The 19,982-nt window shown below is 40.3% G+C and overlaps 1 protein-coding gene across 13 annotated transcripts in view; it reads right to left on the bottom strand.

The window, feature by feature from the left end:
- The window catches only part of SLC8A1 (solute carrier family 8 member A1), a 372,676-nt gene that overhangs the window by 55,110 nt on the left and 297,584 nt on the right, over positions 1-19,982 (bottom strand). For 8 of the 13 annotated variants that reach the window (XM_066378417.1, XM_066378420.1, XM_066378416.1 and 5 more), the window contains 7 exons: positions 19,599-19,705; positions 16,466-16,486; positions 16,019-16,036; positions 15,888-15,902; positions 12,057-12,125; positions 6,673-6,803; positions 1,871-1,970 (listed from right to left, as the gene is read on the bottom strand). In XM_066378417.1, coding sequence (XP_066234514.1) covers positions 1,871-1,970; positions 6,673-6,803; positions 12,057-12,125; positions 15,888-15,902; positions 16,019-16,036; positions 16,466-16,486; positions 19,599-19,705 — 461 coding nt within the window. Of the gene's footprint in view, positions 1-1,870; positions 1,971-6,672; positions 6,804-12,056; positions 12,126-15,887; positions 15,903-16,018; positions 16,037-16,465; positions 16,487-18,945; positions 19,050-19,598; positions 19,706-19,982 lie in introns of all 13 variants that reach the window. The other 5 variants (XM_066378423.1, XM_066378426.1, XM_066378425.1 and 2 more) reach the window with 3 other exon arrangements.

The raw sequence follows: 19,982 nt of genomic DNA, 5'->3' as shown, positions 1-19,982 counted from the left end.
GAGAAGCTCACCATTATACATATATTTTATTTTACCTATTTGCTGTATCCTCCATTAGAATGTAAGCTTCACTAGGGCAGGGGTATCTGTCTGTTTTATTCACTATCATATCCCTTGCACAAAGAATAATAACTGACATCTAGAAAAAAATGAATGAATCATGTCTAGCACATGATGTATCTAAATGCTAATATATCTGGAAACCTGGAAACTATTAAGAATGGCTCATGAAGCCTTAGGTTGCTTTTAATATTTCAATTCTAATATACCAAAGCTCACAACCACATAATTTGGTTATCTTTCATGTTTTCTACCATTGGCCTTGTCTTATCAGAGTTATCTTTGTCCTTTTAGTTTTTCTGTTCATGTCTCAGATACTGATCTTAGATTTATACAAAACATAAGCCATAATGAGGGAGCGCTGTGGATACAATGTTTGTATCCCTCCTAAATCATATGCTGACACCTAATTCCCAACATCATGATCCTTGGTAGTGAAGGCTTTTGGAAACGGTTATGTCTCCAGGGCCAGGCCCTCATGAATGGGATCAATGCCCTCAAAACAGAGACTCCAGCACTTCGTCACATCATCACTTCCCCCGTGTGAGAAGGCAGCTGTTTATGAGCCAGAAGGAGGGCTCTACCAGACACCAAATCTGTCAGTGCCTTGGTCTTGGGTTTCCCAGCCTCTAGAAATAAATTTCTGTTGTTTACACACCGCCCAGTCTACAGCACTCTGTTACAGCCGCCCCAGTGACAGAGTCCCCCTCACCCATTAGAATTTACATGTGCATTCCAAATCTAGTCTCCTAAGCAATTACTCATGCCTTAATAGTCATAAATTTCCATTGTATACTCAATTGCAAGAAACCAAAGTGTGATTATAAACAGCACTAATAATAAACAGGCACACAAATGTTTACCACCCTCCGTTCCCACAGCACTTGGGAGATCTGTCAAATTGTTCCATGGCAGATTGGAAAGGGGGTTGTGTTAGAAGTCACAACCCAACTGCTAGGGATGCTGTTTTCATATTTCACAGGTTGGGAATTACTATTTAGAAAACTTCAGCTTTGTTCATTAGCTGTAATAGCAGAGGATGAGCCTGCAGGGATCTATAAAGAGAAAAACCCAGTGGAGATGGAGCAGAACTGAAAAAAAAAATGTCACTGTACTGTTGCTTTCACAGATCTGTGAGGGGGACTTCCCTCTAGCTTTATATAACCACACAGTGGACAAGGTTTGACAATGCAGGGAAGGGACACTTCTTTCCATATTTAATTCCCTTAGGTCTCTGGCTCCTTGAGTTTGAAAAATACTTCATTTTGTACGATTTTCCTAAATGAAACTCTGTACTTGCTTGTCCAGAAAGAAACAGAATGTGATTCTCTTTCCGCTTCTAGAGCCAGTGCAGACACAAATTTGTTAGACGCTGTTGAAGAGAGTGTAAAATGACGCAGATGCTGTTGAAGTGTCCTCATGTCAGCCTGTCACCCATCTAGGATTTTGTTGTGTCCTTTATGACCTTCATTTAGGCCACTTCTGCTTTCACAGAATTTTCCAGACCAAGCCTTGAGATCGGGTACCATTAGAGAGAGACACAAAAGGCTTTACATTTATCTTGCCTAGGTCTAGAGAGAAAGAATCAATGGAGATGAAGAAGATGGTCAGATTTGAGGACAGCTGCTTTATCTAGAAAGCCTAAATTGGTCTCCAAAATGCGCCTGTATGTTACAAACACATTTATTTCTTTTCCAATATTATCATGCAAGTTCTTTGGTGCTTTGACATAGACCAAGTGGTCACAGTAGGAGAAGTAAGCTCAGCTCGGGTCATCATAATTTGTTAACATGCAGAGAAGGACACTCACCGGCACTGACGGTGATGGCTTCAATAAACTGCTCTCTCCAGCTGTTTGTCCCAACCACCAGGGCTAGGTTTGTCTTCTTAATAAGTTTATCCACGGTACTCTAGAAAGGTTGAAAAGAATAAGATAATAACTGCAGGGTTAGGTAAGGCCTTGGAAAATCTAAGACCTTGTTGATTTTGAAACCCCAGAGTTATATAAAGGGTAGCAGATGTTAGGCTCAGAACAACAGTATTGACATCAAACACTGTTATGATTATGCAAACAGGCATCGTCCTCACTTGGAAACAGACTGAAATGGAAACTTCTTCATAGCAAATACAAGCCTCCCTCACTGCCTAATGGCCAATGAAGAATGGCCTCAGTATTCAGAATAGCAGATGTTGCGAAAGCCCATCCCTTCCCCTGAATGCTTTATGAACTTGCTTCTCGACGGGCTCATCCAGAGTGTGCTGTCTGCAACTGAATAGCATATGCCCAGCTCAGCAGTTACGTATCTGGGAATAACCACAAGTGGTAGATAGATTATAAAACTAAAAACTGTTACTGTACTTTTGTTTATCAATAAATTGCAGCCAGACAGCAGAACCTCAAAACTGCTGTTGTATGATCATCCACAAATGGATTTTTCTCTGGCTACTGATTTTGTCAGCCTGGTGGCTGTTGGAGATCTCACTCTCACCCTACTCCCCTTGCAAAAAAGACAACACCGGACAGGAAAAGGGCAGTTCGTAGAGTTTAGGGCACATTGCAATTTACCTTGCACTGAATCACCCCCACCCAACCCTGCATTATTAACATTCAATCTCTTACTTTTCTTTTTCCTTCGATCTTTTCTAAGCACTTGGTTTTTACAATTAGCATTTTCCAGTTTTCTAATTGTCACTTTAATGTGACAACAGGAGCGGCCAAACATTTGCAACAAAACTAAGTAAGCAGATGCACCCGAAGCACTACCACACGTCACAGCCACTCCAAGGAGAAGGCCCGGGTCCAGGACATGGGGCTGCTCTTCCCAGGGAACTACCCCACCGACTAGGCTGCCACACTTCCACACTTACTGTCAGAGCAGCCTCGTATTCCCACTCATTGCAAAGAGGCAGAAAACACGTATTATTTGTCTTACGTCAAACTCTGTACATGTTTAATGCAGTGTACCTGAATTGACTATGGTTTGAGAGAGAGAGAGAAAGAGAAAGAGAGAGAGAGAGAGAGAGAGAGAGTTATCAGCTAACTGGGAGTAAAAAAAAAAGTGATCTGAGGGGCCTGTACAGAAGGCCAAAGCTAAATCAGAATGTCAAGTGTTCTAGTTCAAGAGTCATGTGAAGTGACTTGAAATACTGAGATAACATGAGAGGGCCCATCTCCAACTGGCCCACTCTGCGTTTTCAACATCATTCTTTGCTAGCTTGTTTGTCCTTAAGGTGGTGACCTTGGGCTAGAACTGCTGGGGCTCCTGATAATAGCTCTAGCTGTCGCTGCTCCTGACCACCATAACTTGAAGCACATGACAAGCATCTGCCTTTTCTCTCTCCATTCAGCTCCATCTCATCAAGACTCCGAGTATCATGGCTGATGTCAACTCGGAGTGCTGTGTGAAACGTAACAAGTAATGACCTTGATTTTTCCTAAATGTAATGGAAACTTGAGGCAGGTCTCTCTCCGAGGGAGCCCTCTTTGTTCTGAAGCTTGGGCAGAGAATCCCATGTTTACCACCTGGAGATAAACGGTTGAGCTGATAAACTGGCCTAACAGTTGGACACAGACTTGCCTCAAGAAATCTCTCTAAAGAACAAAGTTTTTTTAAAAGATAAAATAAACGTAACATTTATAAATGTGTAATAGAGTAGATTGTAAACTTTCGTTCACGTTAACCCTGGGGGAGTGTGGGACAGCTTGGGTTCTTCCTAGGACTTAATTTGCATATGCATCTTCTTGAATCTGAAATTCAGACAGTTGAACTTAGATATTTCCATCTATATTTACCTGGAGATTTCCTATATGCCAGAGATCAACTCTTCACTACCCTTTCCTTGTGAGCGATTATTACAATCTCACCCTCAGCAATGGTTTCAGGAAAGCCAGCCCTCAGTTCCAAGTAAACAAGAGCCCAGTAGGTAAAGGCGAGTGGAACACTGCAAAGTGTCACCTGAAGTTGGGACTGAAATGCAGTTCGGAGAACTTAAAACAAGTTCTTTAAAATAGCCATGGTCTAGAAAAATAAATTTCTGAAAGGAATAATATAATATCAAAATTAATCCTTCAGGGCACTTCAGAAAAATACCCCCAAGGCACCCTTTACTGATAACAGTGACTATACTGATGAAATTTGAGGAGATGGGAGGAGACAGTCTAGGACAGGGGTCCGGAACCTATGGCTTGCAAGCCAGATGTGGCTCTTTTGATGGCTGCATCTGGCTCACAGACAAATTATTAATAAAAAAATAATAATGTTAGAAAATATAAAACGTTCTCATGTATTACAATCCATTAATTTCCTACCATTCATGTTCATGGTTGCGGGTGGCTGGAGCCAATCACAGCTGTCCTCCGTGACAACACCAAATTTTTATTGGACAATGCATAATGTACACAGGTCATTGTATGGCTCTCACGGAATTACATTTTAAAATATGTGGCATTCATGGCTCTCTCAGCCAAAAGGTTCCCGACCCCTGGTCTAGGAAGCTATTCTGGGAAGATAAGCACCCCAAATGACTCATATAAAGAGACCTGGGGGACCTTTAAATACTCAGATCATTAGGGTGGTTATCAGAGAGAGCTTTGGACTCAAGAAAGCATTGCTGTCAGGCCCTGACCGGTTGGCTCAGTAGTAGAGCGTCGGCCTATGTGTAGAAGAAGTTCTGGGTTCGATTCCCAGTCAGGGCACATAGGAGAGGCACCCATCTTCTTCTCTACCCTTCTCCTTTCTCTAAGTCTCTCTCTTCCACTCCCACAGCCAAGGCTCCATTGGAGCAAGGTTGGCTCAGGCACTGAGGAGGGCTCCATGGCCTCTGCCTCAGGCACTAAAAAATGGCTCCAGTTGCCATGGAGCAATGCCCCAGATGGGCAGATTATCACCCCCTAGTGTGCTTCCCAGGGTGGATCCCAGTCGGGCACATGCAGGAGTCTGTCTCTCTACCTCCCTGCCTCTCACTTCAGAGAACTACAAAAGAAAAAAAGAAAGAAAGAAAGAAAGAAAGTATTGCTGTTTGCAAGACTGCACTAACATATCCAAACCAATGCCTCCTACAGGAAGGTCCTGTGATTGCTCTTCCTAGTCTTCCTAGTCATGGTACATGGAAGGGGAAGGTTGAGGGCTGTCCTATAAAGGAGAGAACATACAGGTCCCCATCAGGGACCCAGGAGAGGTGGGAGACAAGTTTATACAGGAATGCCAAGTCATAGAATCTTGGCTGCAGCAAATGGCACCAGGCCCTCTGATTCCAGATGAAAAGAAGGTGCCTGAGGAAGAGTGAGGTTGGACACATCCAGACAGACTGGATCATAGAGACAGGTCTCAGATATTTGTTCCCTGGAATTACAGGGAGCTTGTGTCTGTGCCAGTTCTGTATGGGCAGAGAGTCAGGGTTCAGATAGAACTACAGGTGAGCTATGATAGTCAGGGTCTGCCTAGAAAGCACTGATCCTGGTATCCACCCCTGCTTGCTTTCTCTAGGGGAACGAGTGGGTAACAGGTAGATTTTCAGTTGTCTGAAGGGGAAAGTTTAATTGCATTTCTATCTTTTAAAATTTCCACTTTAATTGCAGAGGCATTTTTTTCTTTTTACTTGTGTTCTATCAGCCACTTCAATTTGTGAACTAAATTAAAATAATAATAATAATAATAATAATAATTAATGGTCCCAGCTAAAGGAAAAGAGGCCACAATGATGGAAAATCCAGATAAAATACTGAGGCTTCTAAGTTGGTGGCCTGTTTTTCTCTTTTGGACTCCTCCTTCTGGTTTCCAATCAGGAGAGTCTGTTTAGAACACCCAATGGAGAAAAAACTTCCATGCTCTGGATTTGTAGTTCTGGAAAGGCAGGGAAAGGATGCTCCTCTTCATGTCCCACCCCAGAACTAAGGTGTGGCTCTGCTGGGGTGTTCTCAGATGTTAGGGCTCTGTGGGTGAGACGGGATGGCAGGTGAGCAAGGGGCAGAGGGGGAAGCTAAGAATGGACAGGAAATTGCACCTCAAAGCCCTAAGCTCACCCTAAGGCCCACTTGTTTAACTTCTGCCAAGTAACTGTCATCATCTAGACAACTGGGAATCCAGTTTTATCAGCACAATTATACGTTTTCTCGTCTCAGGCACTATACCTGCAGAATGGTGATTGTGCGCATGTCCTGGGATCTTAAGAGGATGACTAAATATAAATGGGAGTTGGTCAATGGGATGTTCCATAGGGAGAGCTTACTATCTCTCCTCCAAAACAGAAGCCCCCTAATTTCAGTTCCTAACAAATGCCACCTAAATTCCAGTGCAATCACTTTGCTTCTAATAGATTTCTTAGCTTTGGCAAATAGAGCTTGTTTTCTTCTACACATAACACTTTTGGAATCCACCTTCTCAGACAAAGGGCTGCTTCTGACACTTTGACACATGCCACCCACCGAGCTCTGGTTTTGATGCTGTTTGGTTTCTGGAAACTCCTGATTCCAACTCGACTCTAAAGGCCTCTCAGTTAATGAGCAAGTTTCTGAAATTACATCCGCCTCTTTCCAGATGGATCTGACATGGTGAACAGTTCTGATCCCAGGATGGCCCTGGCCTCCCGAGTGGGCAGTGTGGGTGAACATACCTTGAATTCATAGGATTCTTCAATGATCACTTCCAGCTTGGTGTGCTCTCCCAGAATGGGGCGCCCCATTTCTGCAATGCGCCTCTCTTCCTCCTCCTTGCTGGTCAGCGGCTGCTTGTCGTCACATTCCTCTGTGAAAGGGAAGGGCAAGGGAGTGAGCCGTGTGCTCAGTTTTATTTGGAAATCCATGGATCAGGAAACTGAGGAGGAAGGAAGCACTAATGACCTACTACAAGTCCCTTGGTGAGATCGTAAAGCTGGAGGGTGCTATTGGATAGATGCTTGGTATGTCAGGCGGCACATCATTATGACAGCAAGTGATTATAATGTTCCACAACTAAGCATTTGTGAAAGCAGACCAGGGGGCATATAACCGAGAAAGACTGACTGCCTGCATGTCTGTTGTGGGAATCACCAAGCTGTCCCCTGTGACGCTGGCTCGTCTGGCTGTTTGTACACATTCCTTTAGCACGTGACCAAAAGGAAACAATTAAAAGAGGGAGAGTGACTCAAGGGACAAAGGAATTTGGCCTCTGTCTCTTCACTTTCTAGAGGCAACAGAAAATGCCCCAGGGCCAAAGAGATGATGGAAGGGAAATTCTGACCTTAGCCTCTCTCTTGCCAAAAGTCTCTTTTGTAAGTTAAGAAGCAAAACATCTATTTTTCAGTAAGATGCCTGCTTCAGTGCTTCCTCCCTCTGGTGCAAAGCTGAAATGTGCTAGGAAGACCTTGACCATGAAAATCTTAAAGTAAACAGGAAGGGTGAGAGGCCTTCGGGGAGTTAGTACTATTCACCATGTAAACATGATTATTTCCAGAACCACCACATAGATTACACTCCAGGAGAGGCTAGGGGGAGCTGAGAAAATGTTAATGGACTTCAGAGTCCATTAATGAGGGGAAGCTCACAGTTGGCTCCTCCTGCGTGAAGGTCATTAGGATAAATCCCAGACTGCAAAGGCCACACACATGTGAAGGACAAACACTATTCCTGTAATCACTCAGCCCCTTTAGCCTTCAGGGCCAGGATGCTAGAGCAAGACGGGCCACTTCCCCTCAGAGTCAAGTTGAATAAACTCATCCCCAAGGGATTAGTACCGGTATAATAGAAAGACCTCAGTCCCAATGTCCTCACTTTTAGATCTATCCAGGCAGACTGCTTGCAGTCGGGGTCTGTTGACTGAGGAGACAGAAGAAAGGCAGGGAGGGACTTCTAGCCCAGGCTCCTTGCCTTTTGTATTTAGGCATCAGCTTCTGCAGGAGTCCACACCTCCCACTCCCTCCAAAGACACATGGTTTCTTGCTGCTGAGGGACCCTGCTGTGGTGGTTCCATTCGATGCTCTAGCAAATGTTGCCACAGCTGGTTCCTAGGCCAGTTGTTTGCTGCTAGGGCACGGAGAAGATGGGACAGAGGCACTGCTAGCATTACATAGACACCATGTGTCAAAACCAAACGGTCCAAAGCAGAATGTAACATATCGATGGAGTCTTTCCATATTGATGCATTCAATAGTGTCTTCCTACAAGGGTGTTTCAGAATCTGCTTGCCTATCCATCAGTGATCACAGGGCCCCAAAGAAATGCAATGAAGACTAAAAGGAAGTGCTTTTGGACTGGCCAGAAACTGCTGGATGTTAGCAGATGCAAAGGAGAGGTGCTGGAGGATTAATTTTAACTGTAAAAGTGGTTATCTCTTTTAAAGTAGGCTTGGGAAGCTATGACCCGAGGGAAATAAAAGGGTTCCAATTGGCATTTTGGTCTTGGAATTATGTGTGTGTAGTCCAGTGGATGAGCTGAAATATGTGACGTCGAATTTACCCAGTGCACAAAGCAATCACATTTCAATTCTATTGCCGTCTGATCCTTGAATCCAGGACAAACGTTGGTGGTAGTTTTTATAACAGCAGGTTATATTAATGTCTTTGTGCAGGGTAGGGAAAGGCATTCCATGGCTGAACGTGGAATCCTTAAAGACTTCCATCAAGCTAGAATTATTTTTCATAAGAAGAACAACTATAACCTGAACTTTTATTTGAACTGCAAAGGTATTGGGGAAGATTATTTTTATGCCCCTCTTTTCTGTAGTTTACTTATAAATGGTAAGATGCCTTTAATTGGATTCAAGGTAATTTACATAGATAAAATAGGACAATTACAAAAGAAAGGTTATGTGGGGGCATTGTTTGATGCAGCATTTCACAAAATGAAATGATTTAAACCATGGTTTAAATAGATGGACATGGTAGCAAATGGAATCAAATCACACAGTGAGTGAAAAGGTTATATCCCTTTTTAATCATCCTTCAGTCCTTCTGATCAAGAAGAAATGCTTAGTTTGGTGCTGTTATGCTATAAGTTGTTCCTGATATTTGGGTTCCTACTATTTAAGAAAGAGAAAACAGTTCTCAAGCATAAAGCATTTGACCATATCTAGTTAAAATTTAATAACATTTTTCCGTTATAAACTTTTTTAACCTTACTTTCTACTAATGATAAATGATACCAGCTTTTCATTTGTGTTGGTGACAAAATTTTCTTTTACAAACAAGTCTAGTGAAGTACAAACATGAGGCAAGTTCAAAAAATTGCATTAAGTAAATAACAGTAGAGTTGGTATGCAGCAAAAGCAAATATTATAAAGGAGCCATGAGAATGACCATGATTTAGGAAATACTCTCCTAACAGATTTCAGACTAACTTAAAGGAAAGCAAGGCACCTTGTTTCTATTACTTGCTACTCTTGCTCCAAACGTGATTTAAATTTAATGCCACACTTTTATCCTCTTGTCTACCCATCTGGAAAAGCTTCCCTATTTCCATCCAGCTCAATCTGACTTACCTTTCAAAACCCCACTTTTCTTACATTAAATATCACAATTGATCTATTTAGAAATGATCACTCTAACTTTATATTAGTTTCTTAATATTTATTGTGTGTATTAAACAATAACCCTGCTTATATACGTTTAAAAAATTAGTTATCTTTATATGCAAATGTCCAGCATGTAAATTTACCGAGCTAAAACAGTATGTCTCATTGCTGTTGAAACTGTCCTCACAATCCCCAGAGCCTATAACAATGTATAAAATGTAGTAGATGCTCAATAACTATTTGTTGGGCCACTCTCCGACTCATTGTTAGAAAAGCCTCTTATATGTGCTTTGTGTGTAAAGAGGATCTGTTCATTTAACACGTGTTGTTGCGCTCCTGCAATATGTCATCACATTTCAGGACCTCGTGGTCTAATGGGAAGTGAGGCGCATAGGTGAGACAACTTCTAGTACAGCAAAGAGGGCTGAGGGACCAGGGTAAAGGGGCAGCTCACTCTACCTGACAGACTGAGGAAGGCTTTAGGAAAGAGGAGACATTTATTTATTTATTTGTAAAGATTTTATTCACTGATTTTGGAGAGAGGAGAGAGAGAAAGGCAGTGAGAGAGGAGCAGAAATGTGCCTTGACCAGGCAAGCCTAGGGCTTCGAACTGGCAACCTCAGGTTTATGCTTTATCCACTGTGCCATTATTACAGGTCAGGCCGGGAGGTATTTAAAATTGGCCCTGAAGCATGTATAGAAGCTTGCCAGGTGAAGTTGCTGGTAATGATGGCTAGGAAGTGGTAAGGTAAGGGGGATCATTCCGGCAGAGAAATGTCAAAGCACAAAGCCATAGTGTCATGGAAGGGTCAGGGCTAATTTTACTCAATAAATGTCATGAACATTTAAGAAATCATTATACTTATATGCAACTGAGAAAAGGCAGCTGGATAAATGCTATTACTGCTCTATAATGATACTGATAAACTAGAATTTATGGTGCAGATTACTGACACTGGCAAAGAAGAGAGTTGGTCTTATTTTCTAAAAAGTATCCTGTGTTAGATACTTTTTATTGCAAAGAGAAATAGTTTAACAACATTTTTAGTTCATCTATTTGTTTCTTTTTTACTTTGAGTGTTGGATTAAATGCAACTCATTGTATTCTGGTCAAGTCAGTATCATTTTCTTATTTATGCAGAATGAGAAAACTAATTCCCCTTCTCTCTCTATCTCTTTCTATATATACATATACATACATATCCAAGTATACTTTTCAAACTCACCATATTTCATTAACAAGTTGATAATAAATTATATAATATCATAGTCTTAACCAACCAACGCAAATTAAAGATCAAATGCATAATCAATAGCCACAGTTAAAATCAGCATTGATAGGACACAAAACAATCCTGTGATAAAATAGGGAAACCTCCCTTCTCCTGGGTAATTGACTTTGCAAATGATAAATAACAAAAGCTAGTAGGTTGCTGGGATCTGGACAAAGCAGAATTATGCAAATGTTGCTGTGTGTGCTTCCTGACTAGGGCTGCATTTTGAAGCATAGTTACTATGAGCAGCAATGGGTTGAGAGTGATCCCTATTAGAAAACAATACAACCCACAAGAGATCTGTGCCTGATGAACTACTGCTCATAGTTTTTAATGTATTGGCAATTTTTAATCTTAACAAACGATGTTGAATTTGGAAAGGGGAACAAAGCCAGCGGTGCGACAATTTGCTCCGGGTGATTTTAATCCCTAACTCAGACGTATGCTGAAAGTCTGAGAGTGGAGATTTCTTGACAGTTTTCAACACCTGGCTGGCCTCTCTGGTAAGAATATATGGAGACTGGTACTTTTGTTTCCATGAGGAATATTCTGGAACAATTCTGCAGTTAGGGCTGGGTCTCATGATTATAGAATGGGAGTGTGGAAGGTGGGGTTGGGCAAAGTGCTACAGGGGGCAGATAAAAGTCATTCTACTGCCCTAGCCAGTGAGGGGCTCATGGTGATAGGAAGGAGTAAATATCCATGTTCTCATGCAGAGATGTAGTTCCTGGGCTCTGAGCCTCAGGAGATCTGGGATAGTTGTGGGGCCCTCTAATCCCCCTGTCAATGTTCCCCATTAGAGAAACCCCACAGACGTACTGTCATCTGTGTCCATATGGCCAATACCATGTTGGCTGAAGGCAGGAAGACAGGCTCTGGGAAGAAACTTAATTATAGTTGGAATGAAAGACCCATGCTGAAGAAGCAAGATTTGCAAGAAATATGGAATATTATTAAAACTTGAGAGGGAGAGGCCATTGGCATCAATCTTCTCTGATGGTCCATGCTGCTCCCTCTACCATGCATGCCTCCTATCTGGCACTGGTGAGGTTGTGTGTTGTTGCTGATCTATCATAACCCTAAGCACAGAGAAGCCATCACATTATTTAGCAATGTTTTAGAAGAACAAGGGCTATAAACTGTGTCACTTGAATGTCTAATTGCCTAAAGAACACTTCAAGACTGTTAACTTCAAATCAATTAAACTGGTTTTCCAGGACCATGATGAAATGAGTACCTGCAAAGGTGATTACAGTGGAGGGGATCGGATGTTCTCTAGCATGAACTTTCCTGAAGACAGGCTGGCCTAGCAAAAGGACAGGCAGAAAATCAGCAGGATGGATCACATTGGTTTGCTGGCAGAGCTTTGTGGAATTAGTAAGCTAAACATAACATTGAGATGCACACATCACAAGCAATGTTAGAGGACTGAGTGCACATAGATCACTCGGATATAGGTTACAGAAGTGAGAGCTGAATGGGGCAGGTGTTCTCTAAGCCAAACCAGATTATATGAATGAACCACACATGCCACAGTAGGGGTGCAGCCAGATTCCTTCAGGTTTCTGACATGGAGTATTCATATCTTTGAAGTTACTGCTTCCAGTGGCATCATAAAATAATGGAAAGCACTTGGTGTGATGAAAAGTAGCCTGGGTTCCCTACTGGTGCCAATAACATAGCCAAGAGCGGCCATTTTCTCAGTGTTTTCACATGTGAAATGGGGACAATAGTGCCTGCTATATCCACATCACAGGTCTGTTTGAGGGCCAAGTAACATAAGGTCTGGGAACACGCTTATATATTTATTGGGCATCCTGAGTGGAAGAATGTTGTATTCACTGGCAAGCTTTGCAAGAGTACACTAGAGTCAGGGCAACTATTTAAATTAACCAGGAGTAGGGTTTTCATCAAACTCCTACTTCAAATGACTGCCAGATCCACCTGCCATTGGCTTCTACCAAGAGCTGCCCAGACCTGACCTGGGAATCAGGAGAGCGGGGACTTGGTGCCAGCTCTGTCATAACACTTGCTGTCTAAATGAGCAAGGCACTTCTCTGAGACTCAGTTTTCTCAATTGTAAAATAAAACTGAACTTGAAGGCGATTTGTTCCTCTAACTTAAGTACTGGGGTGATCGAAGTGTTTTTAACTTCCTTCCATGTGCCTTATTTAGTCTATTACACGATGAGCATAATGTGACTGGAAGAATAACTTTTAAAGGAGGCATACTGACAGTTATATACTTAATTAGGGAACTCTACAGCTGCCTGTTTGGGGAATCAAGCATGCCCCTCTCCTTTCCACTGAACCAGAATACTGAATTGTATTAAAAAAATCCAAATTAATGTGCTATAGTTTCCTCCTTTTGGGGTCCCCTGGTTTTTCATATGACTGGCATTCATATGGATGGCATTTATGCGACAGCTGGGCTCTGAATTGAAAAGTAGCAGCGTTGCAGGAAGAAATGAAGTGGATGGAAGGAAGGAAGTAAAAGTGCTGGGATTAGAACAGTCATCACATAGCCTTGACCTTCAAGTCAGAGGGCCAGGTTCTGAGTCCCAAATGAGTGATTCAGTGTAGATTGAGCATTCTTTTTGTACCCTCATTTTCTCTCCTATAAGTGAGAACAATAATATCTGATTCCATTAGGTTGAGGATTAAATGATATAATAAATAAGAAATGCTTTACAAACACTAATGAGCTACAACTGATAGGGGTCATCATATTAGATGTCTGGAGGGTCAAGGAGGGATGATCGCATAGGTCCACACAAGAGCCTTTCAATGAGGCAAGCTCGGGGACCAACAGGTAAACATTTACAAATTCTAAAAGTACCTCCAGAACTTAATGGCCACAACCAATGAGATCGTGGACAGTAGGTACTGGGCTGTGGCCTGAACAACTTTTCAATTTCCACATATCCTGCTTCCAATTTAGACCTTCACGCTCAGTTGCACAAGACCACACTAACGCTGCAGACACAACCCAAAGGCTAGATTACTTCCTCTCTACTTCCCCTCCATCTCAAAGCCCGGACTTCAAAGCCTCAGACTGACTTTAAAGATACTCTCATTGGGACTTAAAGCCGCTTTTCACTGTGTAGACCTAAGTTTCAGAACTTTCCCCAGGAGCAACTACAGAGAGCGAATCCTAGGCATTCTGTCCTCTTTCAGGAGAAGAGGGGTCATGTAATATGAGAAGCCAACGTCGAGCTTCCCAGAAAGTTCTGGAACTGTCTCCTGTCCTAACAACATCAACTTCAAGTCTTTGAAAGAGGTGACGTCAACAGGAAAACTGCCACTTCAGCTGTAAGAAAGAGCTTGAGGAAGTATGGGAAATGAGAGGAACCTTCCGAAGGGATTCTGTCTTCTAGGATGCAAGATGTATCCAAGGCAGCTGATGCTGGGCAAATCTTTTAGAACTTTATAAGAACAATTTCTGAGAAAAGAAAACTGGAATCTAATTACCTGGATACTAAAAGAGAAGATGGTTCAAGGGACATGGAAGGAAGGCCCTAAAAGTAAAATCCTGACATATTCAATGATAAAAATAATAGGAAGCTATCCAAACACCTCAATGCACTTTAACAAGGCATCTACAGCCAGAGATTTTTTCATTAAGGTCTCATGACCAGGCTGCATAGGGCTGAAGGTGCTGGTAGAGACTATATTATTTCTATAATGGTTGATTGAAAAACAAATGACTTCAAGGAAGCCATGAAGCTTAACTTGACAAAACTCTACATTCCTCAAATCTCACGACAACTAACTTACTGAGTGACAGAATCAGAATAGTTCCAGGAAGACGTCAATGGGTTAAAATGATGGATTAAAAAAAAAAAGATAAAATTATTTTTAATAAGTGGAAATTTCTGCATTTGTATTTTTTTTAAGCATGTATGGCATTGCATAAGTTTCAGAACTTTCCCCAGAACTGGGGAGGCTAGACCTGGAAAAGTTTTAGGGGAATCAGATATAAGAACTCCTCTCCCAGGACATGTCCTGTTTAACACTTTTATTCTTTTCAATGTCTCTGAAAGCCTATGAGTCACTTTGTCGTTAAATGTTTTGTCTGGAGCAAGACAGTGGAGGGTAAGAGCAATTGCTCGTATTCTGAAAGCTCCACTCTGGATAGAATGAGGTTGGACCTACTTGATTATGAATCTACACTAATAGTCGTTAAGTTAACCCAAACTCCTAACCCAGCATTTTCAAAATTAAAATATTTAGAAATACTTCATTTTTAAATTTTATTTTTTGTTCAGTCCTCTAATTTTAAGGAAAAAAAGAATTAGAATACTGATAGCTGCACAGTATATTAGACATTTGATATTTATCTCCCTCTCTTAATCTGCAAAGGCAATTTGGAAAAGGTGAGAAAATATTAAAGGTCAAAAGAGAAGATGCTGTAAGGAAATATCTTCTTACTGTACACAAGTTAACAGCTTTAGAGTTGAGCTACACCATGTAATCAATGCAGGCTGGGTAGCATTCTGAATTTAAGGGTTTCAAAGTTTTTGACTGGTATTTTGAGTTTTTATAGAGCATTCTGCAGTGTAGTTCAAATGGTAAAAATATTTCTCATGAATTTATGTGTTAAGTTGGGAGAGGGGTTTGTTCACACTGGTGTAGTAGGATACTGGGAAGGGAATTCTCCGTCTTCTGCCAACAGGGTTTTAGTTACTACCAATATCCTGAACTCGGGCTAAGAGAAGTCCTGCATGTCAAGTCCTATGTTTCTTTGAGACCAGCATTTCTCTAATTTACTCTGGTACTTCTGGAAACATCTAGCAGGGTACATTGCACATGAGCAGGGCTATGTGACATTTGTAAATTGACCAGTTTGTCAAAATGTGAACAATTACGGGTTCTCCAGGTCAATGTGTGTGTAAATGAACACAACACTCTCACATTGTTAATGTGTAAGACGTTAAGTGTGTAAAAACAGCAAGAACACACCATGTGCCACAGCCAAATGTTAATACAAGTTACATAAGATGTGGTTTTGGTTTGGTTTTTAAGGGTATTTGAAAAAAAATGAGGAACATTAAAAACAATTGTCTTACCATACAAGCATTTTCCTTCATTAAAAGCAAGTAAAAATGAGAAATAATTTTTAAAAAAATGTATACAATATGTCTTGAGAACAGACAACAAACAATACAATTTTATGTCATTAGACTTTAAAAATTCATACCTGTTATTGTGAAGCCACCTAAAAAAGAAAAAAAAATAAATGTTACAATTTATTTAACTCACATTTTAAATAAATACCAGTGACATCTGACTGCCCGACAACCCAACCTAAGCATTAAAAACTCGCCAAATTATATTTACACTTAAGAAAAAGATAAAAACATCTGTTCACGACTTAGTCACTAATCATTCTTTTAAGATTATGAAAGTTAGTGCACAAATATAATTCTGTGCATACCTCTGAAATCACTGATTTTTAAAAAGGTTATACTAAATTAAAACTGGAGTATAACCTATCTGACCTTAACAAAAATGAGGCCAATGTCCCCAAACAACAATCTTGCTAGTAAAGCAACAGAAATAAAAGTCAGCAAGCTATTCTATCACCTCACAGAAATGGAAATTAACCTAGAAAAATGGAAAGGGAATGCAAGAATGAAATGCTTACCAAGCTCATTCAATAACAGGGCTGTGAAGGAAACAGACAAAGACAAACACAGAATAAGAGACCAGATGAATAATGAAAGTAAGAGGAATATCAGCAGAAAGAAATCCAGGCAGATCTATTGTAGTGGTAGGGAGCCACTGACAAAAAATTGGGTCACCCCAAATAATGTGGCATTGGGAATATGTCCAAATAAACAATCCCAACACTAATTTCTGCAAATGTATATGGTTGACTACCTCTATATTTCAGTCTATAAATTACTTTTTGCCATTTAGTTAAACATTTCTACTATATATTTTTATACATAGTGTATGTATCTCGTTTACCAAATATAGTAGAAACATTTTATAAAGTTAATCCTAAACTTTGAATCTTTTACATGAAATATTGTCTGGGAGTTAGTTAACACATGGAAGTCCTTAGTCATCCAGGATCTCAGGTTTTATACCTTTCATTCAATGAAAACAGATAAAACATCTTGGGAATTTCCATTCCGGCCACCCTTTATGGAAGAATATTTTGGCCCAAGGTAAAGTTATCTCACTGTCGGTTCTGTTTGCATGAGATTTTGGTCCTTAAGGAAATCCTCAAAATTCAAGTCCCATGGATTAGCATGTATTTGTTTGTCCTTAACTATGTATGCGCATTATAATTGGACTGCCAGGATGCTTCTGTGAACATATCATTCTATGGAAACTGACAAGGCATGGTGGTGGTCATGCCTTGTCAGAATTCATTTTTCAGGTATGTGCTTTAAACCTAGACTGTACACTGTAGCACTTCATTTTGGCAAAAGCTACCTGGCTGAATGTATCAAATAAATGACTTCTGAGTTTTTTTTCTGATGGTAGTAGTATGAGAAGATACTTTATAAAACTAGTCAGTAATTTTTTTATAGTGATAAGAATCCACTTAGGGGGCAGAAAACTGGTTAGTGATATCAAGAAAGCTTAATTTGCTTTTACATGAGGGTATATTTTATTGAAAATGCTGTATCCAAAATGCTCTCCCTTTAAATAAAAGACAGTCTTTAAGGGAATTCATTTAGAAGTAACTACTTTTTCCTATATGTTAATGAGGCATTTTGATCCCAAATTTGTAAGAAATCAGCACAATTTCCTAACATGTCTGTGTCTCCTGCTTACTGTCTATGGACCATAATTAATAGGCTGAATTAAAATGGGTCCCCAGTGATCCTTTCTCCATCATTTCAAAGGCTCCTGCTAAGGTTTTGGATGTGATTAGGTCAGGAGCATAAACTTTTCTTTTTTTCCCCTGAAGGATTGAGGCCTTTGGGTCCATTCAAATGTGGGATTAAATTCCCCATAATGTTGGGTCTGAATAGAAAGTAGTCCTATATATTTGATATATTTTACATGCAAAAGTATAAAGTTCTTGTAAAGTAGTTCTTCTAATCATCAATTCTTAGTATGTAATTAATAAGAGCTATTAATATGGATATGCTCATTTTTTGCATATAATTAAATGAGTAGGATTCCTTTAAAATGGCCACTATTGAAAGATAATTATAGAAAGTCCTCATAATAATTCAGAATAAAAAAAAATCTTTAAAGCTGATGTAAAATTTTTCCCTTCTTTATCAAAATAAAGGCCACATAAAATAAATCTAAAGTTGAAGAGAACAAAGAAATCATCTTTATTCAAATATTTTCTAAAAATATAAGTATAAATGCACCAAAAGAAAATCTAGTTATGAGGATATGGCTGATTATTTATTTATTTTTACTATATATGTGAGCTATTTGTCAATTCTACAATATAAGAAAAAAAAGATTTTGGACCATAAGACTGGATAGGCTTTGAGCAAATTTTTACTAAAGGACCATATCCTTCTTACTTAAAATTGATATGATTATGATTTCATATATATAGTCTCTTTTAAATGTCATATTTGATTACGTAAAAAATATTATGCCCAAATGAACACTAGAATATTGATATCACTACTCTTCAAGGGTCTTTGTTCTTATTAAATCTTTTTGTTTTTGAAACCTGGGTCCTCCTAAGACACCTAATTATTTCTTGTAAAAGTTCCTAACTGTTGCCGTTAAGAGTTGTGTACCACTGCCAATCGGTACACTACCATTAAGTAGTCTTCATCACTAACAATTTAGGGGAGATTTAACAGTTGGAATCAAATTTGAGAATGATCCCTAAATAGTGAAAAACTAAACACATAAGTCATTCTTTTATATCATCATCTCTGAGCTTCAGAAATCTCTTTCAGCATTTATTAAATCTGGGTTCAATCAAGGTTAGTTGGCATTTCTTGAACAAAATGGGCATAGCTTGTTGCACTTGTGAGTTAGGGAAGGGAAATGAAACTGTTAAAGCTTCAAAGGAAATGAAGTATAGTACTTGGAAGCCGAGGAAGAGGAGAGAGTTAAGTGTGAGAGTAGGGAGACACGGAGAGAGAAGAGTACAATTTCTCGCTGGTATGTCTTTGTATACTCTCACACCTTTCATTCCTCTTCTTATCCATTTTGGTTCCTCAAGCACAAGGGAGAAACTGCACTCTTTCTCATATTCCTCACGGTCAAATATTCTAATGGTAATGATCTTCCTGTGGGAACACAAGACAAAGGCAAAACAAATGGTTGGAGTCACACACTCATGCTAGGTGTTCACCAGGCTGAATGTTACTGTGATGTTATGGAGGAAGAACTGGCAACACATGAACCTCCTGAAATATGTAAAAGGGCATCTTGGTTGCTCACAGCTGGCCCCTACTAAGTTTTCTTTGCAAATTTATCACGTTCACAAATTATTCCTGCTCCAGTTAGCAGTCTGGAGGTACATACCCCAATTTGGAAAAGAAATCAGTAAGTTGGCTTCATTTTGGCATAGTGAGCGTTTATATCAACTTTCCCAGAAATGGAGGCTTGATTGATAGCATTGAAAATTAATAGCTCTGAACTATAAGGTGCAGAGTGGCCACAACTGGCCAATGGAGCTACAGGCCAGGCCCACGGTGGCCCCAGGTGAGGTCTATGCCCTATTACATAGATGGAGGGATATGTGTGTTGTAAGTCACGTTCTGAAGAGTGCAGGCATCCAGGGTGGCACAGGCCAGCAGAAGCTGTTGGGCTCAGCCCTGGAGCAGCTCCCCCACCTTTCTTCTCACTCATCTCCACCAGGCGGGGCTCTCCAATCTCAAGGAAGAAGGTCTTGTTTTTCTCATACTCCTCATCATCAATTACCTTGACTGATATTGTTTTGCTGAAACAGAGAAGAATAGAAATTGACGAACATGGGGAAGAGGAAAGAGAAGAGAAAGAATATAAAGAGGAGGAAGGCAAGGTTAAGGAACTGCACTTCCAGACTAACAGCGACAGAAAAACTTCTGTACTGTGAATTTTTCCTTCAAGAATGAGTATGGGACAGGTCTGAAAGGTTGGAGTGGTCACCCATGGCATAGCTCCCCTACCCAGGGCCACTGAGTTATTTCAGGGAAAACAGCACTCAGTACTAACAGGGTTATTATCATCATGAAAAG

This window comes from Saccopteryx leptura, chromosome 3 (assembly GCF_036850995.1).
Source record: "Saccopteryx leptura isolate mSacLep1 chromosome 3, mSacLep1_pri_phased_curated, whole genome shotgun sequence".
Classification (NCBI taxonomy): Eukaryota; Metazoa; Chordata; class Mammalia; order Chiroptera; family Emballonuridae; genus Saccopteryx; species Saccopteryx leptura.
Note: the sequence above shows the minus strand (reverse complement) of the source record. Positions and strands in the feature narration are given on the sequence as shown.